Source organism: Denticeps clupeoides, chromosome 6 (genome assembly GCF_900700375.1).
Source record: "Denticeps clupeoides chromosome 6, fDenClu1.1, whole genome shotgun sequence".
Lineage (NCBI taxonomy): Eukaryota > Metazoa > Chordata > Actinopteri > Clupeiformes > Denticipitidae > Denticeps > Denticeps clupeoides.
In genome coordinates, this window is record NC_041712.1 from 251758 (window position 1) to 277781 (window position 26024).

Here is a 26024-nt window from a genome sequence, read left to right on the forward strand (position 1 = left end):
AAGATCAGTTCTGGTTCACTAGGACCCCCAACTATGAATATAATCTTTTTATTCACTCTGTTGTAGATTCTGTACAGAAGTCAGTAAGAAGGTTACAAGTTCATCTAAATATTCTCTAAAGAGGAAGGTCTTGAGCTGCCTTTGCGCTGTACCTGTAGATGTTTGGTGGAGTCATGGCCACTTTGTGGAGTCATCTGCAGGGAGTGTGAGATTTGTGCAGACTGGACATGCATGCAGCACAGTATCTCTCATAGTGAAACACCGAGCGTTAGGTTCTTCTCACCAGCTCATCCCTCCTCACATGGACACGGGCAGGAATGATGGGCCATTTGGTGGTAGTAGTACCGAGTGTTATCAGAGAACCAGGGTGTACCCAACATTATATTGTATTTATTGTATTGTATTTATATAGCAGCACATGAAGCCGGTGATTCTGTACAGCACATATTAGTTCAACTGCAGACCAATGTTGTTTTTCACACTGGTCACATGCTAAATTTATTAGTTTTTGATATTGTTGATATTGTTGATAGCTAGTGTTTGTGAATGAATAGATACTGAAAATGTTCCAGATGCATGTACACACTGACTGCACCTGCCCATCATCAGCACAGCCCTGTCTCCTGGCAACCATGGTCTCCCACATGATTCATTAGTGTCTGTAAACCAGTGTAAAATGCATTTATTAATCCCAGCTCCAGAACAGGCTGTTTGCAGGATCAGGGTAAACACCAGACCTGCTCTACAGTAAGACAGGAACAGGACAGCCTGGATGGTGACTGTTCTTCAGGGTGCTCGACTTATCTAGAACGTTTCAAAATGTTCACACACTAGATCTCCTGCTAGAAACCTACACTGGCTTCCTGTGACCGCAAGATCAGAACACCAACTCTTGTCTTCAATGCGATAACAGACCTGCTCCTTCATCTAGAGTATCCCCTCATCAAAAGAAGAGCAAGACTCCACTTGGGTCACGACTCCCAGGGTGAAAACAACAGGGGTGTTAAAATGAATCATAGAATCGACGCATCGTGATGCAGACGGGGGCAGTGGTGGCCTAGCGGTTAAGGAAGCGACCCCGTAATCAGAAGGTTGCCGGTTCGAATCCCGAGCCGCCAAGGTGCCACTGAGGTGCCACTGAGCAAAAGCACCGTCCCCACACACTGCTCCCCGGGCGCCTGTCATGGCTGCCCACTGCTCACTCAGGGTGATGGGTTAAATGCAGAGGACAAATTTCACTGTGTGCACCGTGTGCTGTGCTGCTGTGTATCACATGTGACAATCACTTCACTTTGAGACGTGCATCGATGCAATACAAATTTGTGTTAAAAAGTAGTGCCGGGAGGGACTGTGGCGGCCTGTTCTGAATACAGTTCCACTCTGCGCAGCACCCGGCAGCCTTGTTCTCGCACCATGGTAATTTGTGCTTTGCAGCATGATGTGATCCTTCTCTGAGTGTCCAGAAATCTACAACACGACATTATCGTCTTACCGGGAGTTTAAAAAACATGCATACTTCTCACGCACGCTGAACAGCGTGTTCGGGTCTGAGATCGGGCCTTTAGATTTCCTCTAATGAGCAAAAAAGCCGTCTGTGTTCAGTCCGTGTTCACCTAACGCCACGGACATCTGAACCAGGCAGATTTCTGCCGTTTGTGGCATCAGGGGAGTGCGGACTGAACACAGAACGTTTTTCTGCTCATTGTAGCAAATCAAAGTGTCCACACAGGTGTACGAGACCTCAACTCTTCTATTTGAAAAGATCATGTGACCGTGTAGAAAATGTATGGCATGCATCAATATCACGGCACTGATAATCGTAATTGAATTGTGAGACCAGTGAAGGTTCACAACTCTAGAAAACAACCATAAGGTATGACCAGTTAACAACCCAGCAGCCATCTTTGGTTCCTCCATGCCCTTTTTCAATAGGGTCCTGATCACTTGTGCTTAATTAGCGGCAACAGGAAGTGATCAGGACCCGTTAATCAGTGGGCATCACAATTGCACAATAATAGGGTTTAATACTGTGTAACTAACAAATTGTTATCAATTCTGGGAATAATTAAGATGAATTTGTGTGGTGTGATGATTCTGCTCCCTACTGAACTATTTCTGTCAGTGCCATTCTGTAATCATCGCCCGGCCTCTGGAAAGTGAGGCCATTGGTTTTACCAAATAATCTCAAGCCAGTGAGGGCAAACATAAGCATTTTCATTGAAGTGAAAACGCACAAGTGCAAAAAGCTGGTGTTGCTTGGTTAGAATTTATTGCCATTTATAATTCCCAAAGCTTTGTATAAATGTATCATTTACCACAGTGGCACAACGCTGATGAGTGGTTCATACAGGTACCATCTAAGAGAATGACAGGAAAATGACATGTAGGTGAGCGAAATGGAAATAAATACAAAAACGTATTACACATTCTTGTAGCAATTTGAATGTGTTGAGCTTTTTAATCTACATCTACACAGATACCACTGCACTGCTATAGCACTAATAACACACAACTTTCACTAACAGGAGCATATCATTTATACCATTATATAACAAAGCTCCTTTTTGATGTGGAATATTAATGCATGTAACACAACACACAGGTCTAGATAAACAAGTTTTATAGGATTAGGAGGCAAGTGTCAAAACTGGCAGCATGCGACAACATACAAAAACTAAAACAGTATGAAGTTTCTACAGACACCGAGATGAATGGAACACACAGGTGACAGCCTGGATTGGGTTTGGCTCAGATGTGTGATATAAAGCAGGAAGCATCAGGATCAGTGGCAGCTTCACGCACTTCACTCTTCCCTTTACTGGAATGTGAATAATGACAGAGGGAGACACTGGCACTGGGGATGAACACTAAGATGAACTGGTGTAGGATGGGGCTGCAGTTCAACAACTAGTGTATGAAAGGAATGATGGCCTGAGGACGAGCCCGAAGTCTTCAGTTCTTCAGGACGGAGTCGTACATCTGGTAAACGTACTGGGAAACCTCTGGCGCCCGACACTTCAGGGATAGCTGAAAAACACCAACGTGACATTTCAGCATTACATTATCCTGGATGTTCAAGTTAGTACTGTTGTGTTACTGAACAAAACGCTGAAAAATTCAACAATCTTTCTGCAGCAAACTGTAATAGCCTAAAATAAATCGTTCCATCTGCAAGTTGAGCATGCAATATACTTACAGCTCACATGGCTGGTGACATGAACACATGGCATCACATCATAGATGGTGGGTGGAAAAACCAAGGCCTGCTCTCTTTAGACTACAGCTAAAATTTTGAGTGTGTGCTTGACAATCTTTTAGTTATGGTGTGAATGTGAATGCTGTCATACTTTCATAGAGAAACATAACTGAACTGTTTTGTCTGCATCATTTCTTAAAGGTGTGTAAGGTGGTGCAAAGTCATATTGTTTGGTAAGGATTATTATTATACTATGTTCTTACCTTCTACAACATGCAAAAGTGTCATATGACATAAATATCAAAATGAAAATTTAGCCTTTAGTACTTTTGTGTATCACTGGCTGAGCCAATGAAAAGAGTAGCAACCACTTTTCAATATGCGTCATGTCTTGTGAAAACTGTAATATTACAGCAGGAACATTAGGTTTATTGGGTTGATAGAAAATACGCAATATGCATGTATAAATCTCAGAATTTAAATCAGTACAATAGTTAAGCTTCCAACCTCCACAAAATCTGGCAGCAGGAAGACGGTGGTTTCATGGAAGGCCTTGGTCTCCCACCATGCAAAGCACCTTTTCTTATGACCAAATAACAGATACACCAGCAGCAGCAAGATGTTCTAGCCACCTTTCAACACGTTTCTATGAAGCTCAAGACTCAATGAGCAAATCCAACTTGTACTGCAACTGGCAATCAGTATTTTATAAGGATAACCTCAGTATTACTCATAAACCCAGACAAGGATTTAACTCTTTTGAGATTCTACATACCAATATAACTCATGTAGTCTCACAAAATAAAAATCCTAAATTCATCCCATTGATTATTATTTATAGACCCCCTGGACCTTATTCTGAGTTTCTTAGTGAATTTACAGATTTTGTCTCGAACTTAGTTGTATCTGTGGATAAAGCCCTAATTGTCGGCAACTTTGACATCCACTGTGATAAATTAGAAGACTCACTAAGAACAGCATTCCTGTCTTTATTAGACTTAGTTGGAGTTAACCAACATGTAACAGGACCTACTCACGAAGGTGGTCACACGCTCGATCTTGTGTTGACCTTCGGTTTAAATATAGAAGATATAGTTACTCTTCCGCAATCTGAAATGGTCTCAGATCATTTCCTCATCGCTTTTAAAATATGTCTCAGACACAACAAACTCAATCCCCCTCGTTATAGAGACAAACGGACAATTACATCAAGTACGGCACAGAGGTTTATTAATACCTTACCAGATTTATCAACGCTGATAAACTCACCGTCAGACCCCGCAGAACTTGACCAAGCGACCAAATGTCTAGAATTAACACTGCGTAGTACGTTAGATATAGTCGCTCCCCTCAAAAGGAAGATAGTAAGAGATAAAAACTTAATTCCTTGGTATAATGATCACACGCGCTCGCTTAAGAAGACCGCCCGGAAATTAGAACGCAAATGGCGTCAAAGTAAATTAAACATATTCCGAATAGCTTGGAAGGAGAGCCTACTTAACTATAAGAAGGCTCTTAGCGCGGCTCGATCAACGTATCTGTCCTCGTTAATAGACAAAAACAAAAATAATCCCGGATTCCTGTTTAAAACTATAGCCAAACTAACCAGGAAAAAGACAGAAACGGATACTACCACTCAATATCCAACAAGGTTCCTTAAGCAAATAGCACCCAATATTATAAATTCTATCCTCAAAATTGTTACCTCGTCGCTTAGCACCGGCCACGTACCAAGTTCGTTCAAGGTAGCAGTCATTAGACCCCTGACTAAAAAGCCGGATCTTGATCGCAGTCAGCTTTCAAATTATAGACCGATATCCAACCTTCCGTTCATATCAAAAATCTTGGAAAAAGTCGTAGCCCAGCAGCTGAGCACATATCTAGACTGTAACAATATCCATGAAGTATATCAATCAGGTTTTAGACCTCATCATAGCACTGAGACAGCGCTGGTTAAAGTGGTTAATGACCTGCTGTTGGCCTCTGATCAGGGACGCATCTCGCTGCTTGTCCTGCTTGATCTGAGTGCAGCGTTTGACACTATCGATCACGCTATTCTCCTTGCCAGGTTAGAGAATGTTATTGGGATTAAGGGAACAGCCCTTGAATGGTTCAGATCATATTTGACCAACCGATATCAGTTTGTGGTGTTTCGTCTTCACATAGTAAAGTAGAGTTTGGTGTTCCACAAGGTTCTGTCCTAGGTCCGTTACTTTTTTCTCTATACATGTTACCTTTAGGCGACATCATCCGCAAACACGGTATTAGCTTTCATTGCTACGCTGACGACACACAGCTGTATCTGTCAGCAATGCCAGCAGCTGAACAAAATAGAGAATTGTCTGAAGGACATTAGACAGTGGATGCTCACCAACTTTCTCCTGCTAAACCCTGACAAGACAGAAGCGCTTGTACTTGGGCCTCAAGCAGCCAGGCATAAACTGGCTGACTACACAATAACCCTGGATAGCCTTTCTATCTCACCGAGTATTGAAGTGAAGGATCTAGGTGTCATCATTGATGCAGGTCTCTCATTCAGTTCGCACGTAGATAATGTCACTAGAATAGCATTCTTTCACCTTAGAAATATTGCGAAAATAAGAAATATCATTTCAATGCATGATGCAGAAAAGTTGGTCCATGCATTTATTACATCAAGGTTAGATTACTGCAATGCATTATTGTCTGGATGCTCTAGTAGGTGCATGAGTAAACTCCAGCTAGTACAAAATGCTGCAGCCAGAGTTCTAACTAGAACCAGGAAATTTGACCACATCACCCCAGTCTTACAATCACTGCACCCATCAAATTTAGGGTTGACTACAAAATCCTACTTTTAACCTATAAAGCTCTAAATGGTCTCGCCCCACAGTACCTGAGTGAACTTTTGGTTCTTTACGAACCACCACGCCCCCTTCGATCAATGAGTGCGGGGTCACTACTGGTACCAAAGGTGCAGAAGGTCACAGCTGGGAGCAGATCCTTCTCCTATAGAGCTCCGCAGTTGTGGAACAGCTTGCCTGTCAGTGTCCGGGACTCAGACACAGTCTCATTGTTTAAATCCAATCTCAAAACCTATCTGTTTTCTCTGGCTTTTTGCTAAAGTCCTAGACCCTCATTCCACTTCATTTTGACAGTGTCAATTATAAAGTCCAGTTTGTTACAGAGTCCCCCTGTTAGACACAGACAAAGTTAAATTCACCCTAGTTAGGCTGTCCTAGTTAGGGTACCGGGCCACTGTAGCACCAATATACCACTATAACCACATATTTCAGTATCGGTCGTACAGTGCAACCGTCTGCCGCTGCTTCTGTTTGTTTTTCTCCGAGACACGGAATCAAGCACCCAGACTACTGGCAGACCCCAGTGAAGAGACCAGCAAATAAATCCTGGTTCCTGACAACTGCTAAACAAGGACATACCATGAAAGAGGGTCACCACAGCCACCACCACCGTTACAACTACAGCTATAGGGATCTTCAAATGGACCAGTAACATCATTATGGACACGTAATCTAGACCATGACACTGACTACATCCTGGACTTCTCCAACCCTACAACTGTAGGACTTATTATTATATCATCCCCAACCCTGCACTGACACCATTTGCAGGCTCACTCTACCCTGGAAGGGGGTCCCTCTCTGTATCACTCCATCCCAAGGTTTCTTCCTTTCTTTTTTTCTCTCTCCTAGAGTTTTTTTTTGTGTGCAGAAGGGTCAAGTGTGGGGGGTGTCAACTGTAGGGTCTGTCAAAGCCCATTGAGACATACTGTATGTGATTTTGGGCTATATAAGAAATAAATGTTGTTGTATTCAGCAGTTACATGCATTCCTTGGGACAACGCTGAAGATGTGACACCTTGGTACAATGTAAAGTAGTCAGTGTTCAGCTTTTGTAAGAGTGTAAATTTCCTGCACCTTCAAAATAACCTCTAAGTGAAAAGGTCCAAATTGTCAGTATTTCTTTAGGGCAGCATTATTTTCCAGCACTGCCTTATGGCATCTGGTCTGATGCCAGAGTTACATTAACAATTAAGCAATGCGTGTATAAGTCTATTTACTATCTATGTCCCATCATTACTTAAACAAACAGTTATAACTCCTAGAATAAAAAAAGCCTGATATAAACACTAGACCATTGCCCAGCGGGCACACCCAGCCATGTTCCATCTTCAATACTCTTACTGAGGAAGGGAGGTTGATGGCCAAAATTTCACAATACGTGGCCCCATCCATCCTCTCCTCAATACGATGCAGTCGCCCTGTCCCCTGTCAAGAGCATGATGTTTCCACCCCCCTGTTTCATGGCTAGGATGGGGTTATTGGGATTGTATTCATCCTTCTTCCACCTCCAAACACAGCGAGTGGAGTTCATCCCAATTTTAGCCTCATCTGACCACATGACCTTCTCTGGATCATGCCGATTGTCTTCAGTCGGGTCTGGACATATGCTGGCTTGAGCAGCGGGACATTGCACATGCTGCAGGATTTAGTCCATGATGGTATTGTGTGTTACTAATGGTGAACTTTGAGGCCTTTGGTCCCAGTTCTCTTCAGGTCATTGGCTGGGTCCTCCTGTGTAGTTCTGGGATGTTTCTTATGACCATTAGTACTCTGCGAGGTGTGATCTTGCATGGAGCCCAAGACCAAGGGAGACTGACAGTCATCTTGACTTACTTTTTATAATAATTGTGGCATAATAATGCTTGGTGCTTCTCACCAAGCATTCTGCATATTGTCCTGTAGTCCATCCCAGCACTGTGCAGGACTATAATTTTGTTACTTAGACAGGTCTTTGGTCTTGCTTTGAGTCTGATGATCGACTGTGTTGACTGGTGTCTTTTACACAGGAAACAAGCTCATGGTAAAACTAATAAAGGTAACCAGTTTAGTGCAGTTGAGATATATTTCTGTTTTGAAAAATCATATTAACTGTAATACATCCACAGTTGCATCCAAATTATATTATACAGTACAGGCCAAAGGTTTGGACACACCTTCTCATTCAATGTGTTTTCTTTATTTTCATGACCATTTACGCTGGTAGATTCTCACTGAAGGCATCAAAACTATGAATGAACACATGTGGAGTACTGTATATACCTCTGTATATACCAAACCCTATTGTTAACAAAAATCTTAATTTCATGTTGTGTAATGCACTCACAGTGTAGTTGGGATTGCCAGGTTGGATGCGAAGCTCAGCCAGGATCCAGATGCCATTGGTGAGCTTTAGTGACTGGTACAGCATGTCCTGTCCCTCTACGTTCCTCTTGGCAATGGTGTAAATGTTGTTATTCTGGAGTTTTCCAGAAACAGTGTCTGGGGAAAAAAAAAAAGTTATGGCATATAGCAGCATGCAAACAAGATTTTAGAAAAGTCTGAGATCAATAAATAATAGACTGTACAAGCTATCTAGAAAAGTCATAGTGGAGTTTATTCTAAAGGACAATCGCTACACACAACCTATGGCCAAAATATGTAGACACATCATCAGTTTGGTCATCCACATCCACTTCTAAAAGCTATATAACATCTAGAAGAGTCTACGCAGGACAGGTCTTCCTCATCCTTCTAGAGCTGCGGGACACAGAGGGACAGTTACCATATATACGATGACATGCACAGTCAATGATGGAATGATAGTCTGGCCTGCTGATGAGGTCCAGACAATCATATCTAGATGTGGTTCTAGACCACTGAACAGAACATCAAGTGTCCACATACTTCAGGCCACAGAGAAATCTAAATATACTAAAAACTAGAGCTGCACACACTCTTTCTGACCCCGCAGCACCAGTCCCAGGGGGCAGCGCTCCATGCCATGCGTGTAGTTGAGAAGGAGCCAGAGTGGCTGAATCCCAGATGACAGAAAGAAAAAGGGAAGGAGAGAAAGTGGTGAGGCAATGGAGACAACTGTGGATCTGGAGCGACAGGCAAACTGGAAGTGAAAGTGAAGTGATTGTCATACTGTGACTAGAGCTGAATGATATATGAAAACCGAACCGAAATCGTGTAATTTTGCAACCCCAGACTCTGCTTCATTGGTTAGTTGTCAGGGTTTCTGTGGGAAGACATGCTAGGATGGCTGGAGACAGTCAGTGAGTGAGAGAGAGGAGTGTTGGTGACCCAGGCAGAAGAGAGGCAGCTACAGCGATGCCGCAATGGAAAGAATGGGAATGGGCGAATGCAGCCGAATGGCCGGGGTGTGGGCAGATGACACTCTGTTCATCCGAGGGGGTGTGCAGCACCTTGTGATAAGATGATAATGTCATGTTGTAGATCTCTAGGCCACTCAGACACTGGTGAGATCAGCTTTCCCTGCGATTTTTACTGCCCACTTTGACGCTTTGATTCTATTGGTCATGCGAAAATGCATCCTGGTGTGCAGCGGTCAGCAAATTTCAACCATGACCCGAACCATTGCACATGTGCAAAACCGACTGGGCAAGTGGTTCGGATTTGGCACTCACAACCACTCTTGCAGCATGCAAGCCATAAAAATAATGGGTTTTGGAGCGAAGTGCAGTGCAAGCTGTGTTTGGTCACTAGGGCACACTGCCCACCTCCCATGTGATAGTTATTCTCACCAATCAGATATGTCCTATGTGAAAGCCACGGCCACTTAAACGTATGCACAGACGCTCACTCACAACTTGTGCTGTGCTAGTTACGGCACAGTTCATATTTCAATGTTAATACACATAAATAGTGAATAATCCTAAAATAAATCGTGATATTAGTCAAACTCTTCATTATAGAAATAGATTATGTTTCTATTTGAAAACCTGCACATGGATCCTGTGAGAAAACAGTCTAATGAAACACTAAATTCAAAAAGACAGCACCAGACTAAAAATACCTGTTGAGAGAAAACATCAGCTCACCTGCATTTAAATGACATTCCTTAATCTGGTACTGAAGCTCATTCTCATTAGGGATGTCCTTCCATGTGGCCAGGAAGACCTGACGCTCTGTGGGAGTAGAGGGAGGAAGAGAGTGGTTATCTTACTCATCAAAACACCAGGCGTCTCATTTATAAAACCTTGCATAAAATTCATACTAAAAGTGTATGTGTGATCAAAAGACAAACAAAATGTCAGATTTATGCACACACACCTTCACGCAATATACGCTTTATAAATCTCACTTTATGTGGCATTGCTCGCGTGTAGCTTGGTTGTATATTCTGCCCTCTACACGCCCCCTTCAACCATACATGGTAAATGCAAATAACCTCGTGAATAGTTAAGCCTCCAATGAGGGCCATTTGCAATGTAAATGATAAATCGCAATGTAAGCATAGGAAGACGAATGCATCTTTTAGGTCCTGTTCTGTGCGTAAGCAATGGTTATAAATGAGACCCCTGTAATGTTAGAAGGAAGATGCAGAGGTTCCATACCCATTTTGCCATCCTCTACAAAGAAGATACTGAGAGGGATGAGACAGCTGAAGTAAAAAACATCAATGTTGTTCTTCACGGCTACCTGTAAAGAGGAGAAACAGTTCTGACTCATAATCGGCTTCAGTTGAAATCACATCTTTTCTATCGGGACCAGGCCAGCTATCACAGGGTTCTGCAGGTTTAAGGAAGCCAATTTAAGACTTTCTAAGACCTTTTTTAAGGCCACTTTCATAAAATTTAAAACCCTGCATCAGAGTCATCAACTACATTTGCCCAAGGGCCAGAGTTTTTCTCGGAAGACAGTTGCTCTTCTAAAATAGGAAAAAAAAAAAGAAGTTATTTTGTATATCATTAAGATAAGATAAACCTTTATTAGTCCCACACGTGGGAAATTGCACTTGTCACGGCAGAAAGTGGACAGAAGTAGAAGGTAATAGCAGCAAAAACAGAGGTAATAGCATCACAAATATGTGCCAAAGTGTGTGTGTTTGTCTGTGTATGTGTGGTCAGCTGTGAGGTCTTTGTTATAGAGTCTGACAGCGGTTGGAAGAAAAGACCTTCTGAACCTCTACTTCCCACATCGTGGGTGCAGAGCCTGCCACTGAAGGAGCTGCTCAGTGCTGTCACTGAGTTTCCTGCATGGGGTGGGAGATGTTGTCCAACAGGGATGACAGCTTAGCCACCATTCTCCTGTCACTCATTAACATATAATTAACATATTTTTACTGGATATTGATTTCATTATTTTTCGGCCGAATGTTCTGTTATTTTTATCCTTTGCCAATGTCGCATAGTACCTTTACTGCCACTCGGGGGCAACTGCAAAGTTTCCGGTTTGTTATTAGTGAGTAATTTCTGGACATTTTTGATATGGGTGACATGGGCCGTTACCTAGGGTGGCATTGTGGATGGAGGAGGCATCATGGGCATTGCCCAAAAAAACTCAGATATATAAATGGTCAGAAATTTAATAACTCATGATCAACATTATAGTAAGTTAGGGTAGACCCTTCAATGATAAATTCTGATGAATTTGGTGGAAATAAATGAACAAGACCATATTTTCAGTAGCATCTGTGTACAGAGCACCAGAGCTCTTGGTAGGTGTGTTGGTAGGGCCTGGTAGGTGTGTTCAGTAATCATCCCTGCTTTTAACTAGTCACTAGACTGCCCACCTACTGCTTGTATAACATACTGAGACTAATCTACTACAGCAATACCAAGAAAGGTCAGTATGTGGCAATTATAGTAATCCAAAGTAAACTAGGAATTCATTGGTAGCCATTGACTAAAGGATAGTACAATTTTTTACCAATCACAGAAACAAATTTAAGCAGCGAATCAAATGGGAAAGATAGATACTATAGACCCTCTGTATGATCAATAATTCCAAAACATTTGGTGACGCACAAAGTGAACAATGATGAGTGGTTTAAGTGTGGATTTGCATGGTCGAGTTGCAGTTACGGCAGACGCCAAAAGTAAGCACACGCAAAATCACCATTTTTAGCTAGCACTAACATTAAAGCTTTCTAAGTCAAAGCTAAACAAGAAAAAAATGCTGTTGTGTTCATATGAAGAAAATGCTACTATAATTTTGATTAAACAATTTCAGCATCCCAAGGGACAGTTGGTAAAGTGTTGAAATTGTGTTTTAACAAAATTCATATGTATGTATGTATGGACGTGTGGTTCAGGTGTCCAGGCACCTGGTGTTTTGCATGCCAGTGTTGCCACAGGTTTTTTTGGGGGGTCTCTGGTTCCCTCTCGCCACCCAAAGGTATGCCTGCTGGGTGGATTGGGGAGTGTAAACCAGCAATGTGTGTGAGTGTGATTCACACGCTTGAAGGGTGATTGAAGGGTGTGAATTGGTGCCCAGGATGGTATAAATGCTATTTAGTAAAAACTGAACCATGACAGTTTTAAAATATGAATAAATTCATGGTGAATAAAAGTCTAAATACAGGACAGAGGGAGACCAGTCGGGTTGCAAATGAAGAAGCAACTCCAGACACAGAAGGCAAGGGGATTTCAGCATACCTGTAGGTTGTTGAGAGGGTCCATCTTCATTACCGGACCAATGGTGTTGAGGGGCAGGGAGATGTCAATACTCTGATTGGGCATCAGTGGAGTGTGGACCGCCAGAGGTGTGGTAGGTATCATTCCAAAGCTAATACACACAAAGTCAGAAATCCTCTGTCCCAAAAATAACATCATAATTATATTCAAGTGGCGTCTTTAGGTTGCTGGATCCTCATACTGCACTCACCTCCTTGTTCCAGTGATATTCAATATAATGCCTAAATGTATTTATTGCAACAAATCTTGCACATCTAAAACGTGGAAGCCACGTGACGTATCTGAATAAATAACTCCCAGCACACTGTGAACATTCCATACATGGCTACAGTCAACACACAGGATTTTGGATGAAACACTTGGTATGGGAAATTAAATGTATGTAAACTGGGTGTCCCGAGATGGGATGAGTCCCAGGTTCAAACCCCACTAACTACCATTGTGCAATGTAATTCTTTCTCAAGTGCACATTATCACCTGTTTTTGTTGAACTGGATTGCGAAGTCGGTCATATGCTGCAGGGCTTTGTTAGTGAAGCTCATGTCCATGTACATATGGCCCTGTCTTCGGGAGAAGGTGCCTGAAATCTCCAGCCCTTTAGCTTTTGCTGCAGGAAGCCACACCTGCAACACACAAAAATTTAAAACCGCCAGAAGTAACAAGAAATCTACACTTATCAACCCTGGACCAGACCAGGAATTCGATAGGAGAACATAGATTATGTTCTTCCAACCGCAGCTGTCACATATCAGATGGGATTTGATATATTAAAAAAATCCAGATTGATGTTATAAGGAAAACACCACCATTTGCATGTAGATTGAAAAAAAATAGTTTAGTGAATCCAGGGCTCCAGACAATAATGACTACACGTGATTCTTATGCATTAAAGTGTTTGAAGGAGGGCAAAACACTCACTGGATACTACTTTGAGTAACAGTACAACAACAGTACACAGTGGCAGACTCAGAGTATCATTTTCTGTGTTAATATTGGAACCCTGTATGACAAGTTATGTTGCAGATGTTTCATTATGAAAACACAACAGCACTAAAGGCACATGACTGCATGATTGCAAAGTCACATGCAAACATGGACACATTTGAATAATCTGCATCACAGAACTCTTGTAGTTGTAAGACATTTCTGATAAAAATTGATATCTTACACCGTGCAACCGTCCTCCACAGTAACCGAGCTGTACACAGAGCTGCTACTTACAGCTTTAGGAGCCACAAATCCTCCTGTGGTGATGGACATGCTGCTGGACAGCTCGAACAGGTCATTCAGCCCACTGCTTAGAGCAGCTGGAGTGGGCGAGGGGGCAAACGTACTGGGCACAGATGAGGGGATATAGTTTTGTCCCACCTAAAAGAAAACCCACAAAAGACTGATATGGATGGACACCTTCTGTGCTGTTCCTGTGTGAAACACTGAAAACTTGAGAATGATCACTTACAGCTGGACTTCCCCCAACACCACCTCCAACGTCTCCACCAAGCTTCAAAAGAGAACAGAATACACAGATACAGTTCGAAATTATACTAGACACTTCCAAAAAAATACTGATTCATAATTTAAAAAAAAAAAGCACAAACTAGGGGTTGGACATGAAAATCTCTATATAGGACCGCAATAGTACAACAGTACAAAGAGACCACTCCTCAGTGCAAAATGTAATTATCAAGAATAGAAAACTAGAAAGGAAGTAAAGCTATAAGAAAACTACACAAAATAATAATATTATTATAATAAATAATATTGTACTTGATAAGGACATTCCAAAATTTCAAGGAGCCTGTGAATATCAGACTGGACGGACACACTCCATCCTTCTGCAACTCACTGGGCTTTACACTGCTAACTCCATGTCAGCAAAAGCTCCAGGGTCTCATAATGACTTCACAACCAGACACAGCAGCACAGTGTATGCTTTAAAAAGAGCCAGGCAGGTGAGTGACAGCAGAACTGTAAATTGCAAAATGTCATAAATAGAAAATAAACAATAATGTAGATAATGATAAAAATGAGCATTTACACATTTAAATAATAATACTAGCAGTTGGTTTCTGTAGATTATCTGTAACATTACGTCATTTTGATGCAGTACAGAACATCAGAACATAATTGATTAGATCATAATGACGTTGCTTGGTGATTTTCTGACAGTGGCATAAAAGTTCTTGTTAAAAAGTAGTGCCGGTAGTGACTGGTGGCCTGATCTGAGTACAGCGCCACTCCGGGTAGGAGTTTCACACTGAGCGGGTGCCACTCGGTGGCCTTGTGAATGAACCATGGTAAAAGTTGAAATGGTAGGAACTTTGACCAATCTGATTCCGCACTTGTCATGCTGGTCAGGCCAGTCCACTGGCAAGACCCCCAAAACAACTGGGGTTACAGCAGTAACCTTTTGATAGTGTTTAATGTGTTTTTAACGTAAAGACACACACAAAATATGCACATTTTTGCCATTTTATCGATCATGAAAAATGACCACGGCTGATCACATAAAATGTTTTCACGATCATTTTCCCATATTCCAACAAAAGCATTTCACTGCATATCATACCGTGTATGACTGTGTATGTGACAAATAAAATTTGAATTTGAACACAGATTCCATTCATCAACAGCCATTTGCAGGCAACAATAGTCATTTACAACATAAACAACCATTTAGCCATTTGATATCTATTTCTCACATATGCCTGCCACTCATAGTCCACAGGCCTGCTATGGTATGGTACTAAGAGGGTGAGAGGATGCAGTTCATTGATTAGTATTTAACCCCTTTGTGAACTGGTCAGTCATTACACATTTTGCCAATATTTTACTAATTTAATTAAAATGCAATTTAATGCAACATATTAAAATTATTATTATTTTTTTTTGTATGTATATGCTCCCTCAGGGCAGTAAATGCATCTGGATCACAATGCTGTGATGCACACCAGACTCGGATTATTATGCAGAGTTTGTGGGTTGGTGGAAGCTTATTGCATGTAAACACATCTGTCGCTGTTATCCCAAGAGAGAATTGGCTGAGAGAGCGTGTTTTTATGCAGGTAGGACATTTCCCCAGAATTATTGCGTACAAGGCACTAAAGAATGAAGTAGCATCCGAATCTATGTTCACTTCCCCCAGGTTACAGGGTTGGATGCATTATTATTATGGGGTCACTCACCAGACTGTCCAGACCTCCACCTAGTAGGTCCACTGCTCCCATCTGCATGGAGCAAACCTGAGGCACATTGACTGGAGGGCCCAGGTCAAGGTTGAGCAGGTCACCCAGGAGGTCACCCTGTGAGGGGATGACCTGCGGCTGATCCACGGGTGCAGCAGGGCCTGAGCTCACCGGACTTTCCCCAGTATCAATGCTGCAAGGAGAGCAGACAGACACTTAAAAAAAACCCATACACTTTTAAATAAAACCGATGCCAGCTCTTGACTGAGTAAGAATATGACACTAGTTGGAAGATAGTATTTATTGATCAGCTTTCCCCCACATTATGATCTCTTAGATAATCACTCACTCTCTCTCTCTCTCTCTCACTTCATAACCACTTAAAAACTGGCGCACCTAACTTTTTTTGTTATGTGTACCAGCACAAAACTTAAGGTGCAGCAAATCTTCAACAGCATTGCATTTAACAACAGCTGAAATTAAAACAAGATGCATGAAATAAAAAGAAAATCTGTAATCCGTGGCTACTTCCATTGAGAAATTAGGTCGCATGTGCCTGTCACACCAAAAACCTCCAAAATAATGATAAAAATGCCCGCAAGTGGTAATGATGGGCCACACGCCCCTGGTGCAATGGCCGCATTGTCATACAAAAACGGATGCAGCGACAATGATTTTCACAAATGCAGTATTCATTGAAGCCACCAGCCTCTAAATCCCACTGCTGCTCTGATAGACAGACACCCCTCCTCCACTGCAGAACACCAAGAGGGAGAGCAACCTAAGCCCCGCCCTAAACAGACTCCTCTGAGAGTAATGCCCACTCCTTTTCAGAGACCAACCCCATCAACACCATCCAAACAGAATGAAATGACACACGTATACCAAGTTTGGTATATGTAGGTGAAACTGATGGGTGGCACCAGTGGCAGCAGTAGCCTAGTGGATAACACGCTTGCCTGTGAACCAGAAGACCCAGGTTTAAACCCCACTTACTACCATTGTGTCCCTGAGCAAGACACTTAACCCTGAGCGTCTCCAGGGGGGGGACTGTCCCTGTAAATACTGATTGTAAGTTGCTCTGGATAAGGGCGTCTGATAAATGCTGTAAATGTAAATGAAACTGGGTCCCCACAGGGTACAAAAGACTGTTACCTGTATTGGAATACCCTGTATTGGAAACATCATGGGCAAGTAAATGTTTATTAACACTTATTAACACAAAAGTGCGAGCATGACAGTAGAATGTGCAAAATGGTTGTTTTTGTGGTGCCAGTTTGTAGTGCCATACACAAGGTGCCAACATTCAGTTTTTAGGGCAGTGGTGGCCTAGCGGTTAAGGAAGCGGCCCTGTAATCAGAAGGTTGCCGGTTCGAATCCCGATCCGCCAAGGTGCCACTGAGGTGCCACTGAGCAAAGCACCGTCCCCACACACTGCTCCCCGGGCGCCGGTCATGGCCGCCCACTGCTCACTCAGGGTGATGGGTTAAATGCAGAGGACAAATTTCACTGTGTGCACTGTGTGCTGTGCTGCTGTGTATCACATGTGACAATCACTTCACTTACGGTAACATTCAGGTATGATTAGCATGTGAGGCTTAATGTTTTTGTAAAGTTTCACTGTGATAAGTTAATGTCATTTTGCATGGTGAATTTGTTTTAAACTCCTTTGTATGTGAAAATTAAACAATCCAAAGGATCTCACTTCCTGTTGGGTTGAGCTATTGTGTGTTAGTTTGTCTTAATGAGATGCACATGCTTATTAAATTTGGTATCAAAAGGTGAAAATGCGCATCCACCAGAAAGGCTAATGCATTACGTTTCCTTTCTAAGCAAACATAATTAATTTGTTTAGCTGTGCATTAAAGACATTTCTGACCCAGTACCTGCCATGTTGGATCGGCAGGTGTTTCCGGTGGATCCCATGGCTGCCCTCCACAAAGGCATTGGGTGGTTTGTGGTAGACTGATGCCAGGGAGCCGATATGGCAGATGAGCTCATCTAGCAATGTTGGCTCAATCAGATCCGTCTCCTCTGAGATCAGTGGCTTCTCCGACAGAACGACTTCTTTGGCCGTTACCGGGTCGGTGGACAGCAGACGCCAGTAGATGTAGCCTCGGTCACGCAGATCTGGATTGTCTGAGTCCTAAAGGAAAATACATACACTAATTGGTAAATACAGCACAACTAACTTAATATGGAGACGGAATGTTGACCATATAGCTGATGTGTGACTGGAGCAGCTGTAGGCACAGTTGGACACCCACCTGTGTGGCCAGGCTAAGCACCTGCTGCACCAGTTCCTGTGTCTCAGATGGCTTCTTGAGGAAGAGCTTGACTATGGCGGTCAGTAGGGTCAGCTGAACCTAAAGAAGAAACTGCACACCTCAGCCCAACGCAATGTCAGAGAAAAGTGTGGCTCTTGCATGCTAGCATATAGAAACCTGAGTGCTTTCATCATGGAAACCCTCAAGGAAGCTCTCCAACAGCTCATCCGCATTGTCAATCCTCTCCGCGTACTCGCCCACAATCCAGATCATGGCAGCACGCGCGTCCGGCTCATCCAGGGAGTCCAGGTTCTCACAGAGGGTGGCAATGATGCTTTCATATCTGGGGGGTAAACAGCAATAACACAGTTCAGATGAAATACACCAGCGACATCAAGTCGACTACACATTGCAGTTGTGGTCAGAAATGTACATTAACCACTCATGGACCTGAATGTCATGGCAAATTTGGACTTTCAGGGATATTTTTAATTCCACAAGACTAAATGAATTAACATGAGACAATGGGCTAGTTAAGACTAGTTAAGTGTTAAAAATCCAGTTATAAAACACTGAACCAAAAGCTACGAGGTAAAGTGGTGAAATTTTCGGCCAACATGACTGTGAATAAGGGAGCAGGATATAAACATGCCTCCTGAGATTGAGGATGGGTAAGGTAAGCCTGTTAATATAAGGAATCTTTTGATCAAAAATTTAACTTTTTTCTTTCTTAACACATACGATTTACTTAATGCTATGATTTGCTTTCTTAATTTTACAAATTTGATAGCAATTAAATACCTCTATCTATCTATCTATCTATCTATCTATCTATCTATCTTTATTAATATGGCACGTTGTACAATGTACATTTTTGCAAAGCGGCGCCTCACAAATAGAACAGTGCTCAAAGCCCCAGGTGACCAAACCAGAGGAAACAGTGGCAAGGAAAAAAACTCTCTCTAACAGGAAGGAACAAAGACTCAGCAAGGGGAACCCATTCTCCTCTGGTCAGCACTGGATTACAAAAAAATTAATCCAGAGAATACCTGTGCTGCAGTAAATCAGTCAAACAATCCAAAATGTGATTCACACACCTTTTAAATAAATATTGTTTGAAAAATGCATTCAAATGGTCTTTTAGTAAGTAGATAGAAACAATAATTTCAATCAAAATGGTTGAAAAGCACCATGAACTGGACAGAGAAGCAGGCAGGTGGTTACTGACTTGTTTGGGTACTTGCGGAAGATGTCCCTGATGACAACGATGGCCTCCTGCACGACGTAATTGACTTTAGTCTGAATGAGGTCCAGCAGCGTGCTCACACAGCGCTCAGCAGATTGCTAAGAACAGGCAAAGCAAAGATACTTCTCGTAATAGCAATCATACAAAAATTATACAAAATAGGCCATACATACAAGTACACTGTCATTTCTCTAAAGGTAAATGTCTGTGAAGATTCGTGGCATCTGGACTTTCTTTCTTTAATGTAGAGACATTTCATTCTGCATCCACAGAACTTTGTCAATCTGAGGGAAGTTGGCTTGTGACCACAAATTTATCCTCCAGGTTGGTTTCAGTGAAACAAAGGCTGGAGGGGGTGGGTGGATGTGACAGCCCCACCCTGGCAGCTCCTCCTGCCCCCATTAAATGTGGTTGAGTTGGTGGACGTGTGAATTGGGCCGGATTTGGGCAGGTTGGAGATAGGTTGCATCGGAGGCCTCCACTTCTGTTGAGTGAGGGTTTGTTGATTTGCACATGCAAAGCTTCCCTCACTCTTCTCTCAAACCACCCATCTTCTCTGTCCAATATTTGAACATTTTTGTCCAAAAATGAGTGTCCTTTGTCCTTCAGAGGTACACAGCTGATTCTGGCCTGGAGGTGTTGCTCCTTCTATGCTGGGCCATCCTCCTGTGTAGCAGCTGTTTGGTTTCCCCGATGTACTAAAGGTAACTGTGCATAAAAACATCTACCTATGGAGTAGAAGGCAGGTACTTTCCGAGTAAAAGCATTTCAACAGTGGACAGTGCTTATTGCCTTACCTCCACTTTGATGGCACATCGTCCAATGGCTCTCACCGCCTTGCGGACAAAATCCACGTCCACCTCGGTGGCATACTCCTTCAGCTCAGCCAGGACCTGAGGGTGAAGACAGGAGTCAAATGTAGTTCTAGGGGTCATTGAGTACCATCCTGAATTGTTTTCCACATACAGAAATATGAACAGAAATGAACACATGACACCAGTTGTTACCATAAAAACTCAAATCAGTGAAAAACAGCTGACCTGAGCAATGTTGGCCTGGGAAGCCAGGCGGATCATGATGTCCAGCTTCTCCAGTTTGACGTAGATAGGGTCATTGTATTTGACAAAGAAAACCTTAATTTCCTGTTTTAAGATCTCAGGCCTGAAACAGAAGGAGTGAAAAACCTCAGTCTTGAATAGAAAAGGAGTAGGACAGGATGAAGGAAGAGAGAAAAGCAATACCACACAAACCTCTTCTGCACAATGAGGTTGATGTTCCGCAAGGCCACGTACTGCACCTCCGGCTCTCCGGAGAGCAGAGTGACCAGCGGAGGGGACAGTTTCTTCAGCAGGGTTATGTAGTAGTCAGAGTCTTTGGGCAGGAGCTCCAGGAACTTCATCAGCACCTTGACAGCAGACAGCACCACTGCAGAGTTGGCATGGGAGAGGCGTGGGGTAACACGCTCACATATACTGAAAATAAGAAGGAAAAGACCACGGCAGTTATGTGCTATACGAACAAAACATGACTGAAGAAATGTTGTTGGCTACCTCTGGGCAACAATATATAATATACTATATATTCTCCCATTTGGACTGATATCACTTTAAAACCCACATTTTTTCCAGGTGCTGGCTGTTTGATAGCATCTGTCTGAAACTTGAACAAACCAGAACCAGAAGGCCATATTTTATTAACATATAAAGCTGTTGTGGGCACCCACCCGCTAATGAATCCTGGCCTTACCTGTGATGGAATGACCTGGTCACTAAGTAGATTCAGGTAGTCAGCAGACCTCATCATTTTGCTGAACCTCGACCTGAACACCTGCAGCAACCCCAGATCATAGCTCTGCCCCCACAGTCCTGTACGATAGGAACTGCGCATGATGCACCATCACTCTGGACAAGGTCACCAGGTTCTGTGCCCAGGATCGTGCTGACGCTGAGGCCTGGAGGCAAGTGGTGTCCCTTTGATCTGGCATCCATTTAGATTCACACATTGACTACCATGTTAACGTCACCCAAGTAAGGACTTTGCGTTTATCTGACCTCCTAACATTGTGTCTTCCAACATCATTGCTTCAGAAACAATAAGCTACTAATGGCATCAGTTCACGTTAAATAAGTAACAATATTCCATGCAGTAATTATCCAATGGCAGGTTCTTCTCTATTTGCTTTGTTAAGTTGTACCATAACGGCGATCACCAAACCATCGCCACAAAAATGATGATGTATGGCTACAAAGGACAACTTCCAATTCAAGTCCAACATCATCTTTGGTCATTCTTCTCTTTTCTAGCTTTACCTTACCAGTCAAGAGAGGCTACGATCAAATGTACATGATCACATGTCAATACTGCCATCATATTTTGACAGTGTTCCAAGCACATTCAGCCACGCTTCTCTGACGATAAGAGCGAAGATGAAGGATCAAGGCATAACATTTCAGAAGTTAGATTATCTTATTTAATTATCTTGTATTTTACGAAATTACGACAAATAATGTTATTCATGTTACAGGCCAGTAGTAGTTACAGGGACAGTCCCCCCCTGGAGACACTCAGGGTTAAGTGTCCTGCTCAGGAACACGATGGCAGTAGTGGGATTTGAACCCGGGTCTTCTGGTTCATAGGCGAGTGTGTTACACACTAGGCTACTACAACCCTGACATTTGAAACGAACAAATAAAATTCGCTTCTCAAATTTGCTGGTTTATGTTTTTTTTTTTAGTTCATTTCTTTCACATACACCAGGGTTCATTGGACACTTATAGATCAACCAATTGTATGTGCAGTTGAAAAAAGAAATCAAACTGCTAATCACAATTATTTGCATGACTATTCACATTAATCTGCATTATCATGAGAACCCTGAGAGTAAATTCAAAAACAGCCATTTACATGACCTGACCAGTATGAAAGCATGAGAGTTTAACACATTCACACCTGACACCAGTCACATGACACCAGGGAGGGAAAAGGGCTAATTGCACAATTTATGCAAGGACACCGACTACTTTACATTGCATTAATGTGTCACATTTTCAGTGTTGTCCCAAGGAAAGATATAAAAAATATTATACAACAGCAAACTCCCCCAGTTAACAATTACCAAAAAAAAGATGAATTTCCTCCTGTTTGTCAGAACGATGGATCACTACACCACTAGTCTCCTCACCTCTGGGCTTCACGCTCATCTTTAGGGTTGTAATTGGACAGGCAGTCCAGAATGAATATCTGGCCCCACTCGGTGCACTCGTTCAGGGCCGTCAGGAGCTTGTTGATGTTCTGGGGGTTCAAATCCAGCAGGTTGCTGTTCGGATGGGACTCGCTGATCTCTGAGAGTGCGGCAACAGCATTAGCCACCACCTGATGTTTCCAACAGACAGAGAAGATTTCTAACACCATGACTTACACCATCTCATTGCACACAGACCTGTTCTGGTCAAGAATCTTCAACTCACCATGGGGTTAGAGTCTGCAATAAGGTCCCTCAGCGAGTCCAGAAAGCCTTGGTCCTCCACCATCTGAGCATTAATGTCATGTAGCTTAGCGACACACACAGCAGCCGTCTTCCTCACATAAGGGTCCTCATCTTTCAGACACTTCCTCAGTGGTTCACACAGATATTCTGTGATTTTGTCCACACGGATACAGCCCATCGTACGCACTGCCAGGGCCCGGATCAGAGGGTTGGGGTCCTCACAATCCTGGAGTCAGAGAAGACCAGCATCAAGCATCTAAAGGGACAATATTCCAACCTACTCTCGCTGCTGCTGCTGGGATGGCAATATGATAATTAGCGTTTTATCATCATATATCACTCAAATATTGCTGTGAAAATGCCCACACATCACAGTACAGAGTGGGCTTGCCTTGACAAAGCTGTTGACAGCCATGATGGCCATGTCAGGCTGACTCTTGGCATAGTTCATCAGGTAGAGGTAAACTAGCTTCTTCAGTTCCAAGTTGTCCGTCTGCATGCAGTTCACCACATCCGGGAAGAGAGAGCTGAAGGAAAATGATTATTAGTCATTAGTAACAGTGACTTCTTAGTTACTTAGTCACATGTCCTACAAGTCTACAGGTCTGCTCTCATTTCATGGGGTTGATAGGAGTGTCGTGGATAAACTTACCTTTGATTCAGATCAGCACAAAGTTGCACAATGAAACTATTGTATACAGTAAAATTATTGTTTTTTGAATGGATTAAAATTAATATCTTGATCTAAAAATCAAATTAAGATCTACATTAATAGTAGAGTTTCTACAGTGTTTTCCTGGAAAAAATATCTGCCAAAAAGCCTAAACCTGAGGGTCGGGAAACACTGATCTACACCAAAATTCACTCACTGAACCACAGCTTCTGTCCTATGAAATACTGTTATATATAGGTTAAGCTCAAGAAATATTTTGCATTATTGAAACCACTGATACCTGCTGCAACAGGAAATGGATAACCTTGACCCAAACCTAGAACTTGTTCTTAGACCTATAAAATATCAGTGTCACTGCATGCTATGTTGTCAAATCAGCAAAATGAAGAGAATCGTGAAAACATCTGTTTCTATCAGTATCGGAGTCCCCACCTCACATCTTTCCCCACAGTCATGGCAGCGATGACCTTTTTCACTGCCTCTTTCCTCTTCTCTTTTTTCTCATTATTCAGCTCTGCCTTCAGCTCAAAGATCTCCCCTGAAACACACAAATATAAATAATTCTCTGATGCTGTCCAGCATATACACGGCACCTTGCAAAAGATCCCCCATTATTTGCCACTTAAATAAGCAATATAAGTTGTAAAGAAGTACAGACCAGGACTAGGTTAGAAATCACATCCCAATGAGCACCATTAAATCCATTAGAAATTGAGATTTTGGGTTGTCCACCAAAACTCAGGTAACCTTTAAGGATCTGGGCGTCTCTAATGCAGAGATGGGACTAGCTGTCCATGGGACCACTATAAGCTGTACACTACATGGAAATGTGGCCATGAATAAGCAGTTATTAACTAAGATAATATGCTTTAAAATTTCCCAAAAAGCATATTGGTGACTCCCCAAAGACAGGAAGAAAGTGGTCAGATGAGACTTTTTGGCCAACAAACCAAACACATCTCATCGTGATGAGGGGAATTTCTCATCGACAGGGAACAGGTCAGATTTGAATTTGAGAAAGAGGCCTCACTCCAACTGAGAATTTCCAGGGTGAATGAAAGAGTAGTCTTGCAATAAAGAAAGGGTTAAAATACCAGTGTAGATGTGAGATGTGGAGATGTTATTGCTGTACATCAACTCTGGAGTTATGAATAGATATCTGCAACCATGCACCTATTTATTTCATAATAAGAAATCATTTGCATCTACAAAGTGGTCACTGTGTTGTGTACATTAAAATTCCAGGTTGTAAGTAAAAAAAAAAAAAAAAAAAAAAAGAGACAGAGGGAGATTGGCAGGGGGGTGAATACTTTTGCAAGGCGCTTTGGTAAGCAGTCATCATGTACCTTTCTTGTTAGTTGTAAAGTATTTTGAGTCGGTCATCCTTGTCCTCCTTCAAATCTGCAGTGAGATAAAAGATCACTTGGTAAGCAAACAGTATGGGCAGAAAGACACATCTATTTCATAATTTCTTATAGGTTGAATTGGCGATGTGGAGATTCATACATGACGCTTCATGTCACATTTAACATTTATAACATATAACATTTTTGGCGTTTAGATCCTCACTGTACACCACTGCTTTGCAGTCAATGTCTGATATTTATTCATGTACAGCTAGAATTAAATCATTAGTATCAGCGAAGGTACGTGGCATCACAAGTCCTATTAACCTTACAATTAAACACCAAAACGAATGAAGGTGCTGCTGTATTCCGTCGAGCGATGACGGCCATCAGATCTTACCTGGCTATTAAAGCGCTTTCTTTCTGATTGAATAGCACACCCCGACATTAAAATACACGGAATTGTTCGTGATTTTTTAGATTAACCCCACAGCAGATGATTCAGCTAAGCAACCTAACGCTGGGCGGCAGCTAACAGGCTAAAGCTAACGTGGACGGCAAGGCAGGAATACACGACCACTTACACCGGAACCGCAGACAGTGAGACAGCCTGGCGCTTCACAACCACAAGATGCTCCTTCCGAAAAGATGGAGGAAAATAAAACGAGGATTTCTACGAGGCTTCACCGAAAAACTGCACTTTTCCTGCGCTGCGTCCCGAACGTGGGCGGGGTTTTGTGTTGGGCGTGGTCTCATCTGGGCGGGTTTACAGACGGGGCGTAACCTTCACGTCGTCCACAAAACATTTGTTTATCATGAACATTATTGAAGTTCATTGTAGGGAATCAACATGATAACGTTGAAAACGTGTGTGTGTGTCTGTATATATATATATACACACACACACACACACACACACATATATATAAGTGTTAGTTTGGAAGACCTGAAGGAGACCCAGAAGGCGCTTAGATAGGATTCTCACTCAGACCATTCTGTCATAACGATTATGACAATTTTATCCTCCAAATAAAACCCTCCCTGCCTCAAAACAGGAAAGATACATACATTGCATTTCACTAAACAGTGTCTTTGTTTTCCCCATAAGAAATGGTTCAAAAGGACAATCTAGATCTA

The 26024-nt window shown here is 42.4% G+C and overlaps 1 protein-coding gene across 1 annotated transcript; it reads right to left on the bottom strand.

Moving 5' to 3' along the window:
• Positions 1-2247: 2247 nt before the first annotated feature.
• Positions 2248-25631, bottom strand: ap2b1 (adaptor related protein complex 2 subunit beta 1). Its single transcript, XM_028983208.1, has 22 exons — positions 25472-25631; positions 24888-24942; positions 23974-24079; positions 23260-23395; positions 22849-23094; positions 22563-22753; positions 20632-20853; positions 20422-20542; positions 20179-20274; positions 19364-19479; positions 18313-18478; positions 18136-18234; positions 17755-18014; positions 15869-16061; positions 14143-14184; positions 13905-14051; positions 13161-13306; positions 12645-12774; positions 10602-10686; positions 10086-10172; positions 8366-8520; positions 2248-3027 (listed from the first exon to the last, which is right to left on the bottom strand). The coding sequence occupies exons 2-22, from the start codon at positions 24922-24924 to the stop codon at positions 2953-2955; spliced, it is 2856 nt and encodes a 951-aa protein (XP_028839041.1). The 5' UTR covers positions 24925-24942; positions 25472-25631; the 3' UTR covers positions 2248-2952.
• Positions 25632-26024: the final 393 nt, after the last annotated feature.

Bases quoted from the DNA above. Each gene is read 5' to 3' on its own strand.
- ap2b1 (XM_028983208.1), bottom strand. From the start codon at position 24,924: ATGACCGACTCAAAATACTTTACAACTAACAAGAAAG. The intron at 10,173-10,601 runs GTATGGAACCTC...CTACTCCCACAG, and splicing joins TGTAGAGGATGGCAAAATGG to AGCGTCAGGTCTTCCTGGCC. The intron at 3,028-8,365 runs GTGAGTGCATTA...GGTGTTTTTCAG, and splicing joins CTGGCAATCCCAACTACACT to CTATCCCTGAAGTGTCGGGC.